The sequence below is a fragment of the Erythrolamprus reginae genome, chromosome 1 (genome assembly GCF_031021105.1).
Source record: "Erythrolamprus reginae isolate rEryReg1 chromosome 1, rEryReg1.hap1, whole genome shotgun sequence".
In the NCBI taxonomy this organism is placed as follows: domain Eukaryota; kingdom Metazoa; phylum Chordata; class Lepidosauria; order Squamata; family Dipsadidae; genus Erythrolamprus; species Erythrolamprus reginae.
This window is the reverse complement of record NC_091950.1, coordinates 320,789,145-320,810,127: the sequence shown is the minus strand read 5'-3', so window position 1 is coordinate 320,810,127 and position 20,983 is coordinate 320,789,145. Positions and strand designations below refer to the sequence as shown.

General features: G+C 39.4%; 1 protein-coding gene across 1 annotated transcript in view; it reads right to left on the bottom strand.

Annotated features, from left to right (window-relative positions):
- UST (uronyl 2-sulfotransferase) overlaps positions 1-20,983 on the bottom strand; it is a 156,129-nt gene that overhangs the window by 54,729 nt on the left and 80,417 nt on the right. The window contains exon 5 of the mRNA XM_070733691.1: positions 13,103-13,256. Coding sequence (XP_070589792.1) covers positions 13,103-13,256 — 154 coding nt within the window. The remainder of the gene's footprint in view (positions 1-13,102; positions 13,257-20,983) is intronic.

Below are 20,983 nucleotides of genomic sequence, written 5' to 3'. Positions count from 1 at the left end.
ACATGACTGTCATTTTACCATTATTAATTCTATTTCCAGGAATTTTCAATATTATATAAATACTTCTAGAAAACACTCCTATTCCATAGAAACAGCAATCTACATTCCAATTGGCAGTCGTTTTGCATGATTCTTATTTCCTTTATGAAATCATAGACAGAAAAAATAATATATTTGTGTTTGTGTTGTTATGCAAGTCTACGTAGAAAGTAATATGTTTTTCTCATAATGTCTGGTTTTTTAGTTTGGCCTTTAATTCTATTATTAATGTAGCCTGCTACAACTTTTCATAGTCCATGTAAGCACTCACCAACAATTTTTAGAAGTTTACCATATATTTACTATAGTAGCTGTTTTATTGAAGAGACAGATGTTTCAAAAATGCTGTCAACATATATTTAAAAATTCTTCTCTCTTGGATTTCCAGAGAGATTTCTGTGATAGTATTTTAGCACAAATTCTGTTTAACAACCAATCAACACTGAAATTTATTCTGAAGATGCACATTTTCATGTTTCCAGTTCAGTGATCAGCATCTTACTAGGACAATTGAACACAGCATTATAAAACCTATCTTTCCATCTATCCATGAAGTTTAAATATAAGATTACAACCAAATACTGTACAATGTGCTTGAAACATTATTGGCAGAACTAAAACTCTTTGCCTTTCTGAGCCCTAGATAGGCATGCTATGTTGAGTGAAAGTTTACTATTGGAGAAAGAAATTATGGAAAGGCAACAGCAATGCAAACAGATTGTATGGTAAGAATAGGATAGATGAAAATACAAATGTACCAAATTTGGACAAAACACATAAAATACTGTACCTTGAAGATAAGATATTAAGTTTGTATAGAGTAGGTGTGTCAAGCCCACTGCCCACAGATTGCATGCAGCTCCAGATCATAAATGTTTAACATTTATTTATTTTTATTTATTTATTCGATTTTTATGCCGCCCTTCTCCTTAGATTCAGGGCGGCTTACATGTTAGCAATGGCACTTTTTAACAGAGCCAGCTTATTGCCCCCACAATCCAGGTCCTCATTTTACCCACCTCAGAAGGATGGAAGGTTGAGCCAGCCTTGAGCCGGTGATGAGATTTGAACCGCTGACCTACAGATCTACAATCAGTTTCAGTGGCCTGCAGTACAGCACCTGCTGCACCACCCTGGCTGTTGATTATGTAACTTGTATACATTAATTATATTATACAGTATTTTATATGTAGCCCAAACATCTGATTATGCTTGAGATATCTAGCACCCATCTTTCCTCTCAATGACACAAATATGAGATTTACAACTTTGCAGAAGTATCACATGCAGCTTTATCTATGCTTTTATTAATTGCTTACTGCTAAATGTGTTATGAAAATCAAGGATTAATTGAATTGACTTAACTGCAGGAAGAAAATTAAGTTCTTTTTTCCACTGGAATATCCCTTAATCTCTGAGATGAGACAGGAACATCTGCAAAATTTCTAGCAACATGGGTCCATGCTGGTTTAATTAGAATATAAATGAACATCTGACTATCTTCACTAGTCTAAGAAAGAATGAGCAATCTACAGACGAACAAAAGTAATGCAATTATTTTATTGAACAGATTTGCACAAACACTTAAAATTCTTCAAAGTACTGTCTTTGGGCCTCTACACATTTTTTCCAACGATTCTGCCATGACTGGTACCCGTCCTGGAAGGCGTCTTCGGGGACCTCTCGCAAGATCTTCATCACGGCTGATTGGATCTCTTCTATGGATGAAAAACGGATTCCTTTCAGGGATGGGAACAAAAAGAAGTCTGCTGGGGTGATGTAAGGACTATAGGGGTCGGGGTAGGGCAGCGTTGGCACCTGGTGTTTGGCCAGGAACTCACGGACTTGTAGCGTGTTTTTTATTCCTTGTGATCATATTTACAAAGTATTTGCTATGCTTAAGAGTTTTCTCTATATTTTTTCAATTCTTTCTTCATACTCCAAGAAGCATCTCTGTAAGTCTCCAAAATAGTCCTTTAAAAATCCAAAAGATCCTTATCTTCTGAAGCATCCAGGTTACCAAAATTACCATTCACTAATCTGTATTACAATCCAGCTGTCAAGAAATATCTATCCCACAGCCTGATGTAATCCTCTTTTTTCAATGTTAAACAAGGTATATATTTTGAGATTTAAGATTTAGTCTTTAAACAGCAAATACGCAGGAGTTCATTCAGAGTTCAGAGTCCCAACAGATAAAATGTAAATCCTAGTTCAAGGTCAACAGCTGCTTAAACATCCACAAAAATCTTCCAGAGTAATAATTCATCCAACCGGCAGGTGGCACTCCTCACTGTTTCCACAAGTCTCTTTTTTCTTTTAATTAATATGATGATATATATTTAAATCAATTCTGTTAGACCAAATATTTAAACCCAAGATAATTCAATGCTCAATTTTAAAAGTTCTCAGACATTGGGCTTTAATTACAGCCTTCTTTAAAGTTTTTTCAATACAGCCTTCAGTGCTAAATAGCTGCTTCATCTTTGTTCTTTCAGTCCTTTTGTTTCCACTTTAAAATTAAAAAAAAGAGAGTCCCAAACTTCACTTCAGCAAAATAATTCACCTGCTCAACTTTTGTTCTTCCTTATCTCTCCAGTGCTTTTCTTTAGTTTCCTCTTTCTAGATGATTTCCAACCTTCAAAAAGCAAATCAATCTGTCCATTTGTGGCTGCAGTGGCTTGGGCGGATTTTACAAGCCTTTCCCAGTGCTGCCAGTCGAGAGCTCTTTGTCAGTTTCCAAGGAGGTTTGCCATCCTCTCCCAGTTCCTCAACAATGCCTCTCTTCTTCCCCACCCATATAGGGTGGTTCTGACCTGGTTCTCATTGAACCGGGTCCCCAGGCGATGTGGGTATCGGGATTTCCCAGCAAAGTGCAGGGAACATCATGTCACCACAGTGCTTGACCACACCCCTCTCTTAGATGTTAGTCTTCAATTACAGATAAACCCCCCATTCCCCATGTTTAGTGATATTTTTCTCTCAGCCCTTCATACAAATATGTGCTTATTCCTTTGGGAATAATTTTTCATCTTATTCATTCAAGAATATAGGGCACTACAGGCAAGGAAAAATGCTAGAGACTGCTTTCCTTCTTGCTTCTAATAGCACAATGTTTAATACATTTACTGCATTTATTAATTGGGAGACAATTTTAAATCTCATATATGAAGTATTAAAATATCATGCTTAATTGTGATATTATTTGTAATATCTGTATTAAACATATTTATAATATTTATAGTCTTCCTACACTTATTTTATTTTTTCCTGAAATGTGATCCCCCCCCCCCTAAACTACCCAGCTATTTCATGGCTGAGCAGAAATGTATTTTCAGGTCTTCTACTCTAAATATATCATTTTGTGGGAAACACTGGTTTTATATTAGCAGCTTGAGAAATTTATGCTGTAACTGCTGCTTTTCACATGTAGTTCACAGTATGATCAATAATAACACTGTAGAGATTTTCCCCCCAGCGATACAGTTAGTATGCTGAACTTGTAGTTAAATATTCTCTCTCATATGGGTTAAGTACAAATCTTGGTCAGCAAAACTAAAATCATCGTTTCTATATAAGCAAGTATTTGATTTTCTAAATTACGGTAATAACAAAATTGTAGCTTAAAACTGCTAAGAGAAACAGGTAAAATTTACAGCTTCTAGCAATGGAAGATAAAGATTAGAATTAGATCTCAGGTAATGTGGATGAATTATTATTTAGGAACCTTTTCCTAAGAATTCAGAAATTTTAAGAGTTACATTTAACTGTGCAATAAATGGTATTGTAGCCGAAAGAAATAACTGAGAACAATTGGCAGAAGGAAAATTGCTAAATAAATGGAACATAGTATCCCCTGTATTCTAAGCACTTTTGAAATACTGCTTTGTACATTCTGATATTTGTGACTGAGCAGAGTCCATAAAGTACAATAATTCATTCTTATTCCAGTGCTTCTAGGAAACACTGATCAAAACAAAAAACTTTCAGGCACCATTTCCTTTCTTTTCCACCCAGAATTCCGAACACTTTAGTTAACAGCCTTGTTTTTCTCAGCTGTTATGACTGATATGAACCATCAAGTCAGTGTCCACTCTTAGCAACCCACATGGATACATTTTCTTCAGACTGATCTGTCCCTAACCTGTCTTTCAGGTCTTCCAATGATATAGCCATCACCACTGTAATTGAGCTGTTCTGAAGGCCTTCTTTCCTTTCCTTGTATCTTACTCAGCAACTGCTCCTCCAGGCAGGTAAGTCACCACACAATATGACCAAAGACTGATAATCTGAGTTTACTCATTTGTGTCTCAAGTGAGAGCTAATTTGTTTAATAAGAATTTGTTTTTTAGTCTGTCCACAGTATTCTTAGGAATTTTCTCTAATGCCAAAGTTGAAAAAGGTCATACTTTTTCTATCCTGCCCCTTCAAAGTCAACCTTTCATTTCAATAGGTTGTCACAGGAAAAACCATTGACTTCACATTTCGATCTTTGTATGTACAGATACATCAGGTCATTTGAATATCTTTTTCAAAGACCTTCATGGCAATTCTCCTCTCAAGTATTTCTTAACTAGTGGTTAACTTTGGACTATAAACTAAAAGTATCACAAAAAGGGGAAGTGGAAATTTGATCCACTTCTTGATTTAAGCGAAAAATATCATCCAGTCTCCAGCCTTTTCTTTTTAGGAAAGGTTGTTGAGAACGTGATGGTGCTCCAGCTCCTACGGTCTTTGGATGTAGCCAATTACCTAATGGCTGATTAGGTAATTGGCTACATTTACCTAATCATATCAGTCTGATTCCAGGCCTGGTTACAGCACCAAAACTTCTTTGCTTGCACTGATGGATGATCTCTGGTGGGCTTGGGATAGGGGATATTCCTCTATCCTGATGCTTCCTGACCTCTCAGTGGCTTTCGATACCATTGACCATGGTATCCTTCTGCACCGGCTGGAGGAGTTGGGAGTTGAAAGCACCATTTTAGGGTGATTCTCTTCCTACCTCTCCAGTCAGTCGCAGTTGGTGTTGATGAGGGGGACAGAGATTGGCTCCTAGGCTCCTCCTCTGTGCGGTACCTCAGGGCTCGGTTCTCTCCCCTCTACTCTTTAATATCTACATGAAACCATTGGGTGAGATCATCCAACGGCATGGGGTAAGTTTTGAGCAGTACGCTGACGACACTCAGCTTTACATTTCCAGCCCATGTCAGTTCAGTGAAACAGTGGAAGTGATATGCCGGTGCCTGAAGACTGTGAGGGTCAACAGGCTCAAACTCAACCCCGACAAAATGGAGTGGCTGTGGGTCCTGTCTCCCAAGGACCAGTCCATTTGTCCATCCATTACTCAGGAGGGGGAATTTTGACCCCCTCAGAACAGGTCCGAAACTTGGGAGTCCTCCCAGGTCCGCAGCTGAGGCTATAACATCATCTCTTGGCTGTGGCTAGGAGGACTTTTGCAGACCTATTTGGATAGAGAGTCTTTTCTTACGGCCTCATCACCTCGAGCTCGATTACTACAATGCACTGTACATGGGGCTACCCTTGAAGAACGTTTGGAGACTTCAACTTATCCAGAATGCAGCTGTGCGAGCAGTCATGGGTGTACCTAGATACACCCATGTAACTCCATCACTCCATGAGCTACACTGGCTTCTTATTGATATCCGAATGCAATTCAAGGTGTTGGTTATTGCTTATAAAGCCCTACATGTCTTAAGACCAGATTACTTGTGGGACTGTCTTCTGCCTCAAACATCCCAGCGACCAATCAGAGCCCATAGAGTCGGCCTTCTCCAGGTCCCATTAGCCAAGCAATGTCGCCTGGTGGGGCCACAGAAAAGGGCCTTCTCTGTGTCAGGTCTGGTCCTCTGGAACCAATTTCCCCCAGAAATTTGTATGGCCTTCCCCCAACCTCATGACCTTTCAAAAGGCCTTAAAAACATGCCTCTACCAGAAGGCCTAGGGCCGTTAAGCATTATACAGTGATACCGCATTTTATGTTTATTTATGTTTATGTTTATTTAGATTTGTATGCCGCCCCTCTCCGCAGACTCGAGGCGGCTCATTTTACGAACACCTTTTCATACAAACTTTTCATGATACGAACCCGGGGTTTAAAATTTTTTTGCCTCTTCTTCTGAACTATTTTCACCTTATGAACCGGAGCCGCTGCCGCTGGGATGCCCCGCCTCCGGACTTCTGTTGCCAGACGAAGTGCTGGGATTCCCCTGAGGCTCCCTTCACTGGGAAACTCCACCTCCGGACTTCCATTGTCAGCTGAAGCGCTGGAATTTCCCTGAGGGTCCCCTCGCTGGGATTCAAAGCTGCACCAGCAAAAATGAAAGGAATCCTAGCGAGGGGAGCCTCAGGGAAATTCCAGCACTTTGGCTGGCAACGGAAGTCCGGAGGCGGAGTTTCCCAGTGAGGGGAGCCTCAGGGGAATCCCAGCACTTCGTCTGGCAACAGAAGTCCGGAGGCGGGGCATTACATTGATTCCTATGGGGAAAATTGCTTAGTCTTACGAACTTTTCTACTTATGAACCTGGTCACGAAACGAATTGCGTTTGCAAAACGAGGTATCACTGTATTCTGCTCCGGCCAATAGCTATGAATGCATGATGTATAAATGTTTAATATTGGGGTTTTAAATTGTATTTTTTATAACTGTATTTTTATTATCGTGTCTTTTTATTGTTGTATGCCACCCTGAGTCCACTTGGAGAAGGGCGGCCTATAATTTTAAATAATAAATAAATAAATAAAGATAATAATTATATTTAAAAAAATATATTATAAAAGGTAATTAAATATAATTATATAATAAAATAATAATAATAATAATAATAATAATAATAATAATAATAATAATAATAATAATTTATTAGACTTGTATGCGGCTCCTCTCCAAAGACTCGGGGTGGCTTACAAGTCTAATAAATTATTTAGTAATTACATTATTTAGTAATATGTTATCAGTTTGTTTAATATAAGATCTATTGGAATTGAAATCACTCCAGGGAAGGTTTAGAGGGAGAAAGAAGTGAGGTTGAGAGAGGAAGGAGAGAAGGAAGCAGAGAAGGGAAGGGAAGTAGATGGAAGAATTGGAGAGAGAGAGAAGGGAGTGAGAAAGAAAATGAAGAATATAGACTGATAAATTTATTAATATGATAGAGGTGTAGATAATGGGGTGTCCAGGGGGAAAGCATTTTGAAATTCCCTGACATTTCCCTGTATCTTGCAATCTAGTTAAGGCGTGGTCGTAGATGACGTCATTTTATTTATTTATTTATTTATTTATTTATTTATTTATTTATTTATTTATTTATTTATTTATTTATTTATTTATTTATTTATTTATTTATTTATTTATTTATTTAGATTTGTATGCCGCCCCTCTCCGCAGACTCCGCAGTCATACCAAACGGCTAAGCCATGGAGAAATATCGGTAGCTGAGGAAGCAAGTTGTGGCCACAGTTATGCTCACTTTTGCTTGACTGCCAGGCATCGTAATCCGTTTTATTTTACATGATTTCCCCCTGATTTTTTAAAATTTTAATACAGTTTGTTTTTCCCCCCTGATTTATTCCGGTTTTTTCACAAATTCCCTGATACAGTAATTCCGATATTTCCTGAACTGCCGATTTCCCTGATAATTCCCTGATTTCCCCATTTTCCAGGTTTGCTGGACACCCTGACATAAGGAAATACAAGAGATTAGATAGAATTATGTAACTATGTATGTTATTGATTTCATTCTTTTTTAAAGGTATATGCACTGATATATGTATGGATGTGGAATTTTAAAAAAAATATTGCAAAAAAAATTCTGAGAGCTGAAGTCCACACATCTTAAAATGGCTGAAGCTGAGATGTGATCTAAACCTAACCTCAGCTTTAAACCTACTTAACAGACCTTTCTTCCTGTTTCTATAGCTTAAGGGAGAATTGGGAGGGAGGGGTAGAAGATTGCAGTTTAACTTTTTTCAAAACTAATGAATGCAGAAAGGTTTTGTGAACATAGTGCAGCAGCAGTTCAGGCCAAATCTGACTTTGGAAAATGCATTTGATGGATTTGAATTAAGTCCTGATGAAAACAGTTAAAACAAGTTTATCCAATATTTTGCACAAACGTCTGTTATTTCTGGAAGTGATTCAAAGCCAGAAACAATTTACTCTAAGATTCCAAATGGTCAGTAGAATTTTCCACAAACATTTCTGAGATTTCAGAAGCCAAAACCTCTGTACTTATAGGCACCAGTGTATTATATTCGGTAATACAATCAAGCCTGAAATGTTTATTCACTGGTTTCTTCTAGAGTAAAAATACAAGGCATTATAGAAAAACTTTTATTTTATATTACATTAAAATTTAAAACACAGCTATCAGTTTTAATTTTCTATGTTATAAATTAAGCATAAAGAAACAGGATTTAATCTCACTTACTAAATTTAAATAACTTAAGCTTAAACCCTCTCTGAAAGACCCTTCTAACAGGTAACTTTTTTCAGCATTTTGAAATACTTTGGGAGTTTTGTGGGATGTCTATGAAGATTCTAAGTAATCCAGCCATGGTTAGAAACATAGAAACATAGAAGACTGACGGCAGAAAAAGACCTCATGGTCCATCTAGTCTGCCCTTATACTATTTCCTGTATTTTATCTTACAATTGATATATGTTTATCCCAGGCATGTTTAAATTCAGTTACTGTGCATTTACCAACCACGTCTGCTGGAAGTTTGTTCCAAGGATCTACTACTCTTTCAGTAAAATAATATTTTCTCACGTTGCTTTTGATCTTTTCCCCAACTAACTTCAGATTGTGTCCCCTTGTTCTTGTGTTCACTTTGTCTCATAGGTGCTTTTTCAAGAGGCAACTTGACCTTCTAGCTGCCTCTCATAAAAGCATGTTTGGGAGCTTCGTGGGAATTTCCCAAGATAAAATACTATCACCAGCAAAAAACCAAAACAAAACAGAAATCCTTGTTATAACTTTTGAAGTTCAAAAAGCATGAAGCGCCTGAACAAAGGCCGCTCTCAATCATCTAAAAAACAGAAGTTATACACAGAAAGGGAACTGTTTTTCATCCAACAGAAACAGAAGCAACATTTACTGAACTTCGGCAAGGAAATGTTTTCATAGATAATTTCTTGTGGAGATGCAGATAGGGCATACTTAACAATCATTCTTTCAGTAACTATTCGAAGTCTGAACAAAGTGCTGAATGAATATTAGCTATGACTGGTCCCCAAAGTTATGGCCATCGCAGTGCCCCTATGGTCACATTATCAAAATTTTGCTGCTTGGCAATCTGTCTGCACTAAAGAACGCAGGAGTGCTTCAATTCCTCTCTTCTCTTCCCCCCTATCTTTGCATTTCTGACCTGGGTTCTACTCGTCTTGCCAGTTCTACCATCCCCATCTGATTTTCATCATATTCTTCTTCCCAGTATAATAATACACACTTTGGATAACCTGCAATCCAACTGGGAATGAGTTGGATTGAGGTGAATATTCACATAATGATGGCTGGATTCAGTTAATGACTGAAATGGAAATTGCCAGCACTGCTGTTGCTAAGTGATACAGTCACATAATATTGTGCTTTATAACCGCATTGTTTAATGACGGAAATTTTTGTCTGTTCTAATTCAATATGCTCAATTGTTGAATAGGTTTCTGCAAAGAGAGGTGTAACCAGTAGTGGTTTCTAAAACCCTTTACTACCGGTTCGTGTGCATCCCTTGCAGGTGGGCAGAGCCTCCCACTACCGGCGCTACCTGTTCTTAGAACCGGGCCAAACCCGGAGCAACCTACCACTGAGTAATTTATATCAGCTTTGAACTATAAAATAGTTTGCATCATGTTTTAAGAAGTTAAAGAAATCAGAATAACAAAACTAAGTGTCAAGAATCAATCGTTATAATTGGAGGAGATTCTCATAAACTGCTTGGATATATAGAAACATAGAAGACTGACGGCAGAAAAAGACCTCATGGTCCATCTAGTCTGCTCTTATACTATTTTCTGTATTTTATCTTAGGATGCATATATGTTTATCCCAGGCATGTTTAAATTCAGTTACTGTGGATTTACCAACCACGTCTGCTGGAAGTTTGTTCCAAGGATCTACTACTCTTTCAGTAAAATAATATTTTCTCATGTTGCTTTTGATCTTTCCCCCAACTAACTTCAGATTGTGTCCCCTTGTTCTTGTGTTCACTTTCCTATTAAAAACACTTCCCTCCTGGACCTTATTTAACCCTTTAACATACTTAAATGTTTCGATCATGTCCCCCCTTTTCCTTCTGTCTTCCAGACTATACAGATTGAGTTCATTAAGTCTTTCCTGATACGTTTTATGCTTAAGACCTTCCACCATTCTTGTAGCCCGTCTTTGGACCCGTTCAATTTTATCAATATGTTTTGTAGGTGAGCTCTCCAGAACTGAACACAGTATTCCAAATGTGGTCTCACCAGCACTCTATATAGTGCTGGTGAGACCACTCTATATACATCTAGTTTTGTAAGTTGAACTATCTAATAAGTCCCTTCCACCACTGCAATGGACTCCTTGAAACCCCATTAGGTAGCAATATATCTACGACAAAGAGGCTACATACTGTCCCTACTGTAACCAACCAAAGCAAAAGTTAAAAGATGTCATCAGCCTGCAGAGACCAATATAATGTTATAGACCACTATTGCTGTAAATTGTTCTCGACATGGTTCTAGGCATGTAGAACTTATCTCAATAGGTAATAGTATTTCATGTCTGGTGGACCTAAACATTACCATTGTTATCTCAAATAAGGCAGAGCTATTTTTTTCCTCAATTAATTGCTAAATTAATTTGCTAAACTAGTTATCTGGTTAGAAAATGAAATGACTCAAATTCCTTAAGTCAGGGGTGTCAAACTCAATTTTATTGAGGGCCTCTTCAGGGTTATGTTTGACCTCGGGGGGCTGGGGTGAGCGTGGCCAGGGTGGGCATGGCCAGCTTGATCTCACTCATGCCGGGGCACCTGCGGTGGCCCAAGCACTCTGCCAGAAAAATGGGTCCTGAGCTCCATTTTTGGCTACAAAGGCCTCCTGCAACCCTCTGCCAGCAAAAATGGAGCTCAGGAGGGCTACGGCCTCCTGCAATCCTCTGCCAGCAAAAGCTGGTTTTGCTGGCAAAGGGTTGCAGGAGGATATGGCTACACGTGGCCCTCCTGAGTGTTATTGCTGACAGAGGCACCACGGGCCAGTTCACTGTTCCCAGGGCTACACTGCAGGACAGATCTAAGCACCCAGTGGGAGAGATCCAGCCCGTGGGCCTTAAGTTTGACATCCTTGCCCTTGGTAGTCTTCATTCATTTCATTTTCATTTATTGGATTTATATGCCGCCCCTCTCCGAAAACTCGGGGCGGCTAACAACAGTCATGAACAATATACAGTAAAAATCCAATACTAAAAACTAACTTAAAACCCCGTAATATATAAAACCAGCATACGTACAAACATACCATACATACAGTTGTATCAGCCTAGGGGGAGAAGAAGTCTTAATTCCCCCATGCCTGGCGGCAGAGGTGGGTTTTGAGTAGCTTACGAAAGGCAAGGAGGGTAGGGGCAGTTCTAATCTCTGGGGGGAGTTGGTTCCAGAGGGCCGGGGCCGCCACAGAGAAGGCTCTTCTCCTGGGTCCCGCCAAGTGGCATTGTTTCGTTGACGGGACCCAGAGAAGACCCACTCTGTGGGACCTAACTGGCCGCTGGGATTCGTGCGGCAGAAGGCGGTTCCTGAGATAATCTGGTCCGGTGCCATGAAGGGCTTTATAGGTCATAACCAACACTTTGAATTGTGACCGGAAACTGATCGGCAACCAATGCAGACTGCGGAGTGTTGGTGTGACATGGGCATATTTGGGAAAGCCCATGATTGCTCTCGCAGCTGCATTCTGCACGATCTGAAGTTTCCGAACACTTTTCAAAGGTAGCCCCATGTAGAGAGCGTTACAGTAGTCGAACCTCGAGGTGATGAGGGCATGAGTGACTGTGAGCAGTGACTCCCGGTCCAAATAGGGTCGCAACTGATGCACCAGGCGAACCTGGGCGAACGCCCCCCTCGCCACAGCTGAAAGATGTTTCTCTAATGTGAGCTGTGGATCGAGGAGGACGTCCAAGTTGCGAACCCTCTCTGAGGGGGTCAATGTTTCTCCCCCCAGGGTAATGGACAGATAGATGAAATTGTCCTTGGAAGGCAAGACCCACAGCCACTCCGTCTTGTCTGGATTGAGTTTGAGTTTGTTGACACCCATCCAGGCCCCAACAGCCTCCAGGCACCGGCACATCACTTCCGCTGCTTCGCTGACTGGACATGGGGTGGAGATGTATAGCTGGGTATCATCGGCGTATTGATGATACCTCACCCCATCCCCTTGGATGATCTCACCCAGCGGTTTCATGTAGATGTTAAATAGCAGGGGGGAGAGGACCGACCCCTGAGGCACCCCACAATGGAGAAACCTAGAGGTCGACCTCTGACCCCCCACTAACACCGACTGCGACCGACCGGAGAGGTAGGAGGAGAACCACTGGAATGCCTCCCACTCCCAACCCCTCCAGCCGGCGCAGAAGGATACCATGGTCGATGGTATCGAAAGCCGCTGAGAGGTCAAGAAGCACCAGGACAGAGGACAAGCCCCTGTCCCGGGCCCGCCAGAGATCATCCATCAACGCGACCAAAGCAGTTTCCGTGCTGTAACCGGGCCTGAAACCCGACTGCTGGGGACCTAGATAGATGTTTGTGTTCAGAGAAATTTGGTGAAGAATTGGAATTCTCTATCTAATTTAATCTTAATTTAATTTATTAGATTTGTATGCCACCCCTCTCCGAAGACTCCCTTGACCCAACCAAATCTATGTAGAACATGCCTAATTAGTTCTATTATCCAAGATCAAATCATCAATGTTTTATGCTTTTCTCATTTTCATCAGTTATACAAAGATACCACCACAACTTTAAAACTTTTAAATAAAGTAATAAATTTGAGGCAGCAACATTTGGAATAACTTACTAAGTATCTCTCCTCTTGCCTCATATTTGGAGTACGGATCATATGGTTCTGCTCCCCTCTCCAGTCTCCAAAACGGCGAAAAAAATAGTTAGATAAAAATCGATTGATAGGATCTCTAATAATATTGATGTATACTGGTTGGTCTCCTCCAAATCTGGCGAACAAAAATAAAGAAAAATCAGAAAACTACAAACAGAACTTTTTAAAAATTCAAAAGGTGTCAGAAGAGAATATATTTAACTGGAAAATAGAACTACAGTAACCATAGGCAAGAAATAAAACGTTTTTAAGTTTGAAGATTACTGATTCAGAAATGTAAATATGTACATCAAAAAGAATATAGGAAATGTATTTTTATACTGAACTTAATGTAGAATACCAGACAAAATATAAGTTTACTGTAATATTAATTTAATTCAATAGGATATCCTATCACATTTTATAAAGTGAAATATACCATTGTTGCCAACAGAACTAGATACAAGACTGCAGACAAAAACAACAAAATGAAATAATTTTATCAGGGCTTCCAATGTTTTTGATCCACAGTAAGTGAAGTATTAACTAGATCATATCTGCTTACTTTCACTAATGCTTATGTATTTGGCTTTCCTGTACCATCCACCGAGAGCACAATAAATATAGCTAAAATAAGAATGTTTTCTAAAAAGAAAATTTCCCCCAAAAGCAAATGGCTTGTTTCCCAGTAAATATTTTCTTAATTTTCCATGTCCCAGGGAGGTTAATATGTATTTTTCATTTTAAGGATTAATTGAAAGGAGAGCACTGAACTGTTACAGAAGAATTAAAGAATTAAAAGAATTAAAAAGGCTAACATATATCAAGATAAAATGTAAGAAATCTTAATAAAATGTCAGGTAAAATTGAAAATCCAGATGTGAGACCTACACGATAAATTTCCAAATTCAGTGAAACATTCCAAGTCTATGGTCACTTGTGAGGATGATTACTTGTGAGGGTGTTGTTGGAAAAATTATATCACCACCATGGCTAGCTATACTATTTCCACATATAAAAGCTTACACAAGGCTGGAAAGAGTTTATGACAATTTTGTAATACAAACGTTTTAATAAAGTTTGACCATTAATCTATTTATCAGTAGTGAGTTGGAGATTTTAGCTCTAACACAGCTATCCTATTCAGATGTTAGATCCTGCCCTATTTAGAACAGAACAGAACAGAATATAATTCTTTATTGGCCAAGTGTGATTGGACACACAAGGAATTTGTCTTTGGTGCATAGATGTTAGAGATAGGGTCTCTAACTCACTAATGGTTATAAATACGTAAGTTTACATTATAAATCATTAAGTTACATATAGATTCTACAGTATACTGTATTAACATCATTTTAATGATTATTTTCAAAATATATTCTAATATATTAGATTATTACTTTCAGATCTACATAAAAGCAAGATTAAAATGCGAGATAAAGAACAGTATTGATATACATAATTTATTTGGAAAAATATACATAATTTATTTGGAAGAATGTAATAGAAACCAATAGGAATTAGATACAATTATACTAGCATCTAAATTGTTAGGAGTATATAACCTTATTGCCGTGTAAATCTTTTAAATTTAATAAAAGGATACCTGATGTTAAATTTTAATACATTTTTCATGAAACTTAGGCAGTCTACACAGTTTTAGGTTATGCACCATGCCATCAATGTAAATGCAACACTAGGAATTAATGGAATGATTAATACAGAATTGTTAATTTTAAAGAGTATTTTAAGAAATTGAAATAGAATAAATTGCTTCAAAGACATATTAGTGAGCCAACGTAGAAATTATTCCCGAAACGTTATTTCAGCACATAATTTACAATTCTGAGAATGTCAATCTCAACTCAATGGAATTAAAGTGTGTGTGGCATACCAAACACACACTTCAAGAGACTGTCATTCTAAATTCAATTTATTTATTTATTTATTGGATTTGTATGCCGCCCCTCTCCGGAGACTCAGATTATTATTATTTTATTGATATCGGAAAATGAGTCAAGCTTACAGAACAGCTGTCTCTCTTAGCAATGGAGATTCGGGGAAGCCCGATTCCCTTTGTGACTATATGACTCGCTTAAGAGCTTCAACTACTCGCTTAACAATGGTGGCAAGACTGCTTGTAAAACGGGTTGTAAATTGGGTACTATTGGTTTCTTAATGCTATCTTTTGCTTACTTATTCTCATCACCTCCCATATCTCTCCAGTATTCATTTACTTGTAAAGTATTTTGTCTACTTGCATCATCTTAAAACTCAGTCCCATACCCTAACTTAGATTTACATACTACAGATTCCTTTCTTGGCAGTGTTTATCTTTTGTTATCTTTTGTCCTCTTAATTGGCCACTCAGCCCCCTATTAACAGCACAAAAGGTGTGTGGTAATTTCAAATGGAAATTGTTACCTACCAATTCCTGGAGGAATCAGGGTGGCATTTAAGTGAAGAAGGAAAGGGATTTATGACGGATTTAGATCTTAATTAAGGAGAGATGCATTTGATTGCAGGCATATGTTTTTACAAAAACGTATGTGTTTCCAATGCTTAATAATTAAGTGTTTAAAAGGGAAATACTTTTTTTTTAAAAAAATACAGTACTTTATTGATTTATTAAGAATGGGAAAGGGAGATGGGAATACAAAAAGGAAAATAGGAGGGGTATAAGGCAAGAAGTCTTTTTACATAGTAGCATATATATATTGTTGTATATTCATTTCAAACATTTATCTATAGATAATTATTTTGCATTCAATATATAGTAATTTGAGAATGTAGCATTGCTTTGATATATGCATTGATTGATAGGTAGTATAGTAAAGATTTTAGATGAGGTAAGAAGAAAAAAAGGGGAGGTAGTACCTGCAAGTTAGCAGGAATATACATTGTGATGATTTAGTTTTGGTTATGTTTATTAGTTTTGTGAGTAAAAGGTAATTATGAGTTATGTTGTTAGTATATTGTCAATAGTTATCGGTTGGATTGAACTCAGACAGAGATTGTGTCAGTTTTAGTTTTAGTCAAGATAAGGAGTTTTAATTGGTTTCTATTTTATTGTTTTATTGTTTTTAAGATTAGATAACCATCTGTACCATTTCTCCCAGGCCTTGTAGAACTCAGAATCGTTTTTATTTTGTATTTCCATTGTTATTTTTGATAGCTCAGCGCATTCCATGATTTTACTAATAACAGTTAAGTTTGTTGGGGTATCTTATTTTTAAAGGGAAATACTTTTATGTCTACAGAATAACAAGCTTCCATTTATTTATTACTAACCCCTCCATTATCTACATACTATTTTATTTTTGAAATCTTTTATTCCTTACAACTTCCTTCTCCTAACAGGTACCTCTGTCTACTCCTTTGGGAAAAGGCAGGTTATTTATGCCCCCCAACTCCACCCCCACCCCTTTCTTCTGCTAACAAGTGCAGCACCTCCCCCAAAGAAGCCCCTTCCCCAAAGACCTTCCCCCGAGCCACTGCACCATTTGGTTGGCTGTGAACTGTGCCGAGTGGCCAAACGCCCATCGCAAACTGTACTTTGGCGAATGGGCCACGGCAAAGGGAGTGGGATGCGAGGGGCCTGAGGCCCATGTGCTAGGGCAGAAATATGAGGGAGGGCCAACCGTGGAGAAAACCTTTTATATAACAACGCAGAGGTGAAACCCTGGAGGAGAAACACGCACGGCCAAGGGTATGAGCTGAAAAGTCCTAGATCCAAGCAGACATTTCAGAACCGGATTTGTCAGTTGTCTGACCATGCCATCTACTAACTTGCACATTTGCCAGAGTCTACTATAGTCTTACTAATATACATGAAAAGGATGGTTACAAGAGAAGAAGGTGCACATGTAGCTGTGGAATGTTCTACCACCAAACTGATTCAAGCAGCATTGGTGAATTATATCTCATTGCCATTTAGATTTCCAATTTTAAAACTCAACTTAGCTGCACAATCAGAGGGAGGACACCAATTCAGTCCTCTTGAATTTAGCCCTGTTTTATATTTTGCTCATTTGCCTGCAACAATCTGTGGTCTATTTCTACAACAGGAAGAAGGGGAAAAAAGGGGATTCTGCTATTCCAGGTATGTGCTGTTACCAATTATCACAAGAAGTCTTCCAGCACCTTTCAAAGTTATTACAAAAGGTAAAATGTTGTGTGAACTGCAGTGCATTTTATCCAATGCATGGAATGGATAAAGCGATGTAGGGTTTAAATTGGGGAAGCTTTACTTTAAAAGGAACCTGTAATCTTTCCCACATATAGCCCTGCATTTCCTCAGTCCTTGAGCCCCTTTAGGTTTTGCATCGAATTAGCTATCCTATGCACCAAATGAAGTGATGCATTCTGCGGCTCAGAATGGCTTATGGCCGTGATGGTGAACCTATGGCACGTGGGCCACAGGTGGCACATGGAGTGATATCTGCCAGCACGCGAGCTGTTGCCTAGTTCAGCTCCAGCACACATATGCACGCCAGCCATCTGATTTTTGGCTCATGCGGAGACTTTGCGAGGGCGTCTTCAGCCTCTGGAGGGCCTCGGGGTGGGAGGCTGTTTTTGCCCTTCCCAGGCTCCAGGGAAGCCTTTGGAGCCTAGGGAAGGCAAAAAAGGGGACTACCAGGCCCACTGGACGTCAGTAAACAGGGGAGCAGGGTTGTGCATGCATGCAGCATGAGTTGGAGGGTCACGTACACATGTGAAGGGAGGTGAGGCATGTGGGGGCATTAAATTACAGGTGTGGGCACGCTTTGGGCACCCGAGGGAAAAAAGGTTTGCCATTACTGGCTTATGCTTTTGGATAAAATCCGTTAGTCAAAAGAAAAAAAAAAGAGGGGGGGGCTACCAGACTCCACCTAAATTTTGGTTATCATAGACTAACATGGCTCTCCTGATACAAAATCTATACTTATCAGTTATAACTAAATGTATCTACTGATTTAATTGGCATTCAGAAAAGCTGTCCATTTGAACTAGAAGACCCAGATTTTTGTACATATCTTTGGTCAATGCCAAGCTTCAAAAGCATAAGTAGCAGATAATAAAAAACGAAAGAATTTATAAATTGTGGCACACCTCCAATGAGACTAAAGAGAACAGAATTTCATTCATTTAGCAGTGAGCTCAAGAATTCTCAACATCTTCCAAAATATACATCACTTCATCATGACAGATGTAGATTGTATTATAGGCAGTTCCACCCATCTTCAATTTATGTTTGTATAACTAAGGCAATTGCTTCAGCTAAGAACTATTTACTGTGTGCCTTCTTCCCGTAAAATATCAATATTTCAATTTAAAAAATAAGGAGCTGGAGGAAGTTAAACTCACAATACAACACTGTAATGTTTTTCAAAATTAAAAAAACCCATATGCTATATCCAATGAAATTGACGCTGATGTTTCATTTGATATGTGTAGCCCCAAATACAGAGAAACATATAAAGACTGAAAACATTATTCCCATGGTTAGGTTGAAAAGATCTGAGCTGCAAAGTTCTGGACAACCAGTTGATGATAGGAAAAAATAAGGAATAGTTGCTATTTTTTTTTAAAGTACAGTGATACCTCGTCTTACAAACTTAATTGGTTTGTAAGGTGAAAAGTTTGTAAGACGAAACAATGCTTCCCATAGGAATCAATGGAAAAGCAATTAATGCATGCAAGCCCAAAACTCACCCTTTTTGCCAGCCGAAGCACCCGTTTTTGCGCTGCTGGGATTCTGTGTTTTTGTGATGCTGCAGGGAAATCCCAGCAGGGAAGTCCCAGCAGCGCAAAAACGGGTGCTTTGCTGGCAACAGAAGTCCAGAGGTGGGGTTTCCCAGCGAGGGGAGCCTCAGCAAAATTGCAGCATCGCAAAAACACGGAAGTCCTCGAAACCCCACCTCTGGACTTCCGTGCTTTTGTGATGCTGCGATTTCGCTGAGGCTCCCTTCGCTGGGAAACCCCACCTCCAGACTTCTGTTGCCAGCAAAGCGCCCGTTTTTACGTTGCTGGGATTCCCCTGCATCATTGCAAAAACACGGAAGTCCGGAGGTGGTGTTTCCCATGGAGGGGAGCCTCAGGAGAATCCCAGCACCGCAAAATGGGCGCTTCGCTGGCAACAGAAGTCCGGAGGCGGGGCATCCCAGTGGTGGCGGCTTGGGTTCGTAAGGTGAAAATAGTTTTGAAGAAGAGGCAAGAATATCTTAAACCCCGGGTTTGTATCTCGAAAAGTTTGTATGATGAGGGGTTTGTAAGACGAGGTATCACTGTATGTGTTTAAAAAAAATCTTCACTGCCATCTAGTGGTCACTTTGAGTTTTGCAGCCATGTTTTGGCATCCCTACTAAATAATTCTGGTCTAGCCTGGATTGAGATAATAAAGGCAGCCACCATTTTCATTCCTTATACCAGCAGAACGCGTTGCCTGGATGCCACATGGAGGCGAAACATACGCTCTTGTCTAGTCACACTACTGAAAGATGGCTACTCCTGTTTATAATTGTAGAGGGAAGAAGGACTGTTTGTTTGAGCAGGGGTAAAATTCTATTTTTTTCCCTACCGGTTCTGGGCATGGCAGGGGGAAAAAATCTCCATTCCCACTTCACTCCTGAGGGAAGGATATTGCAAAACTTCCATTCCCACCTCACTCTGGGGCCAGCCAGGGGTGGTATTTGCCGGTTCTCTGAACTATTCAAAATTTCCAGTACCAATTCTCCAGAACCTGCTGAATTTCACCTCTGGTTTGAAGGCATAGGAGGAAGAGCTGCTACTAGGGCAGTGGAATCTTCTATTTGAGTAGTTGGGATGAGAACTTCTATTGCTATGAGATGCGGTTATAAAGAAAAATAACATTGCTTAGTGGCGGCAATACCTGCGATCCGGTTGCCATTATTAACTGAATCCCACGGTCATTAGGCGGGGCAACTTCCAGCCAACTTCCTACAGCCAAAATCAGTGGGGGAAGTTGTGATTCCCAGGCTCACAGAAAGGCAAGTGGCTGATGTGAGGGAAGATTGGGGAGGATGTGTAAGAGGCATGGGTGCAAAGGAGGACCAAGAAAGTATAAGGAAAATACAAGAGGTGGCAAATGGGTTTAGGACAGTACAAGAATCACAGCATGGGCTGGAGAGATTTACCTCAGCTTCCTCAGGAAAGGTTGCAAATTATGATCAAGTGATTGTGGGACAATTGGCAACAAATTGTTAAAGTGCGAACAGGTTGCCAAGTACCCATATCATGATCGTGTGACTGTAGCAGTGCTGGGATGCCCAGAACTCTGAAGTCATAACCAGCAGTTATTCAGAGCTGTTATAAACTTGGCAACTCATTTACTGAATGGTTGTAGGCAATGTTCCCTCTATTTTTTTTTCTGTGTGGGCGGAAAAGTATAGTGTCTGAGCGGCAGTCCCTTTGGGACTGGGCGGCATAGAAGTATAAATAAATAAATAAATAAATAAATAAATAAACAAACAAACAAACAAGAAAAAAATCCCTTCTTTTTTATTAAAAGAAATTAATAATAAAACAAAACCAAAATCTATTACTATTATTACTATCTTCTCTTTTTCCATCCCTGTCTCCTCCCCCCTTGTGTGTGTGTGTGTGTGTGAGAGAGAGAGAGAGAGAGAGAGCTGTTGGAAATGGTTCAAGAGTTCACACACACACACACACACACACACACACACACTCAAACGGCTGGGGTTTTTTTCTCTGTTATTATTTGGGTGCTTTTTACCATATGCTTTAAATCAAGAGTCATTTCTCTCTCTTTCTCTCTCCCCCTCTTGCTCTCTCTCTCTTTTTCTCACTTTCTCTCTCCCTCTCTTTCTATCTCTCTCCCCCTCTTGCTCTCTCTCTCTCTCT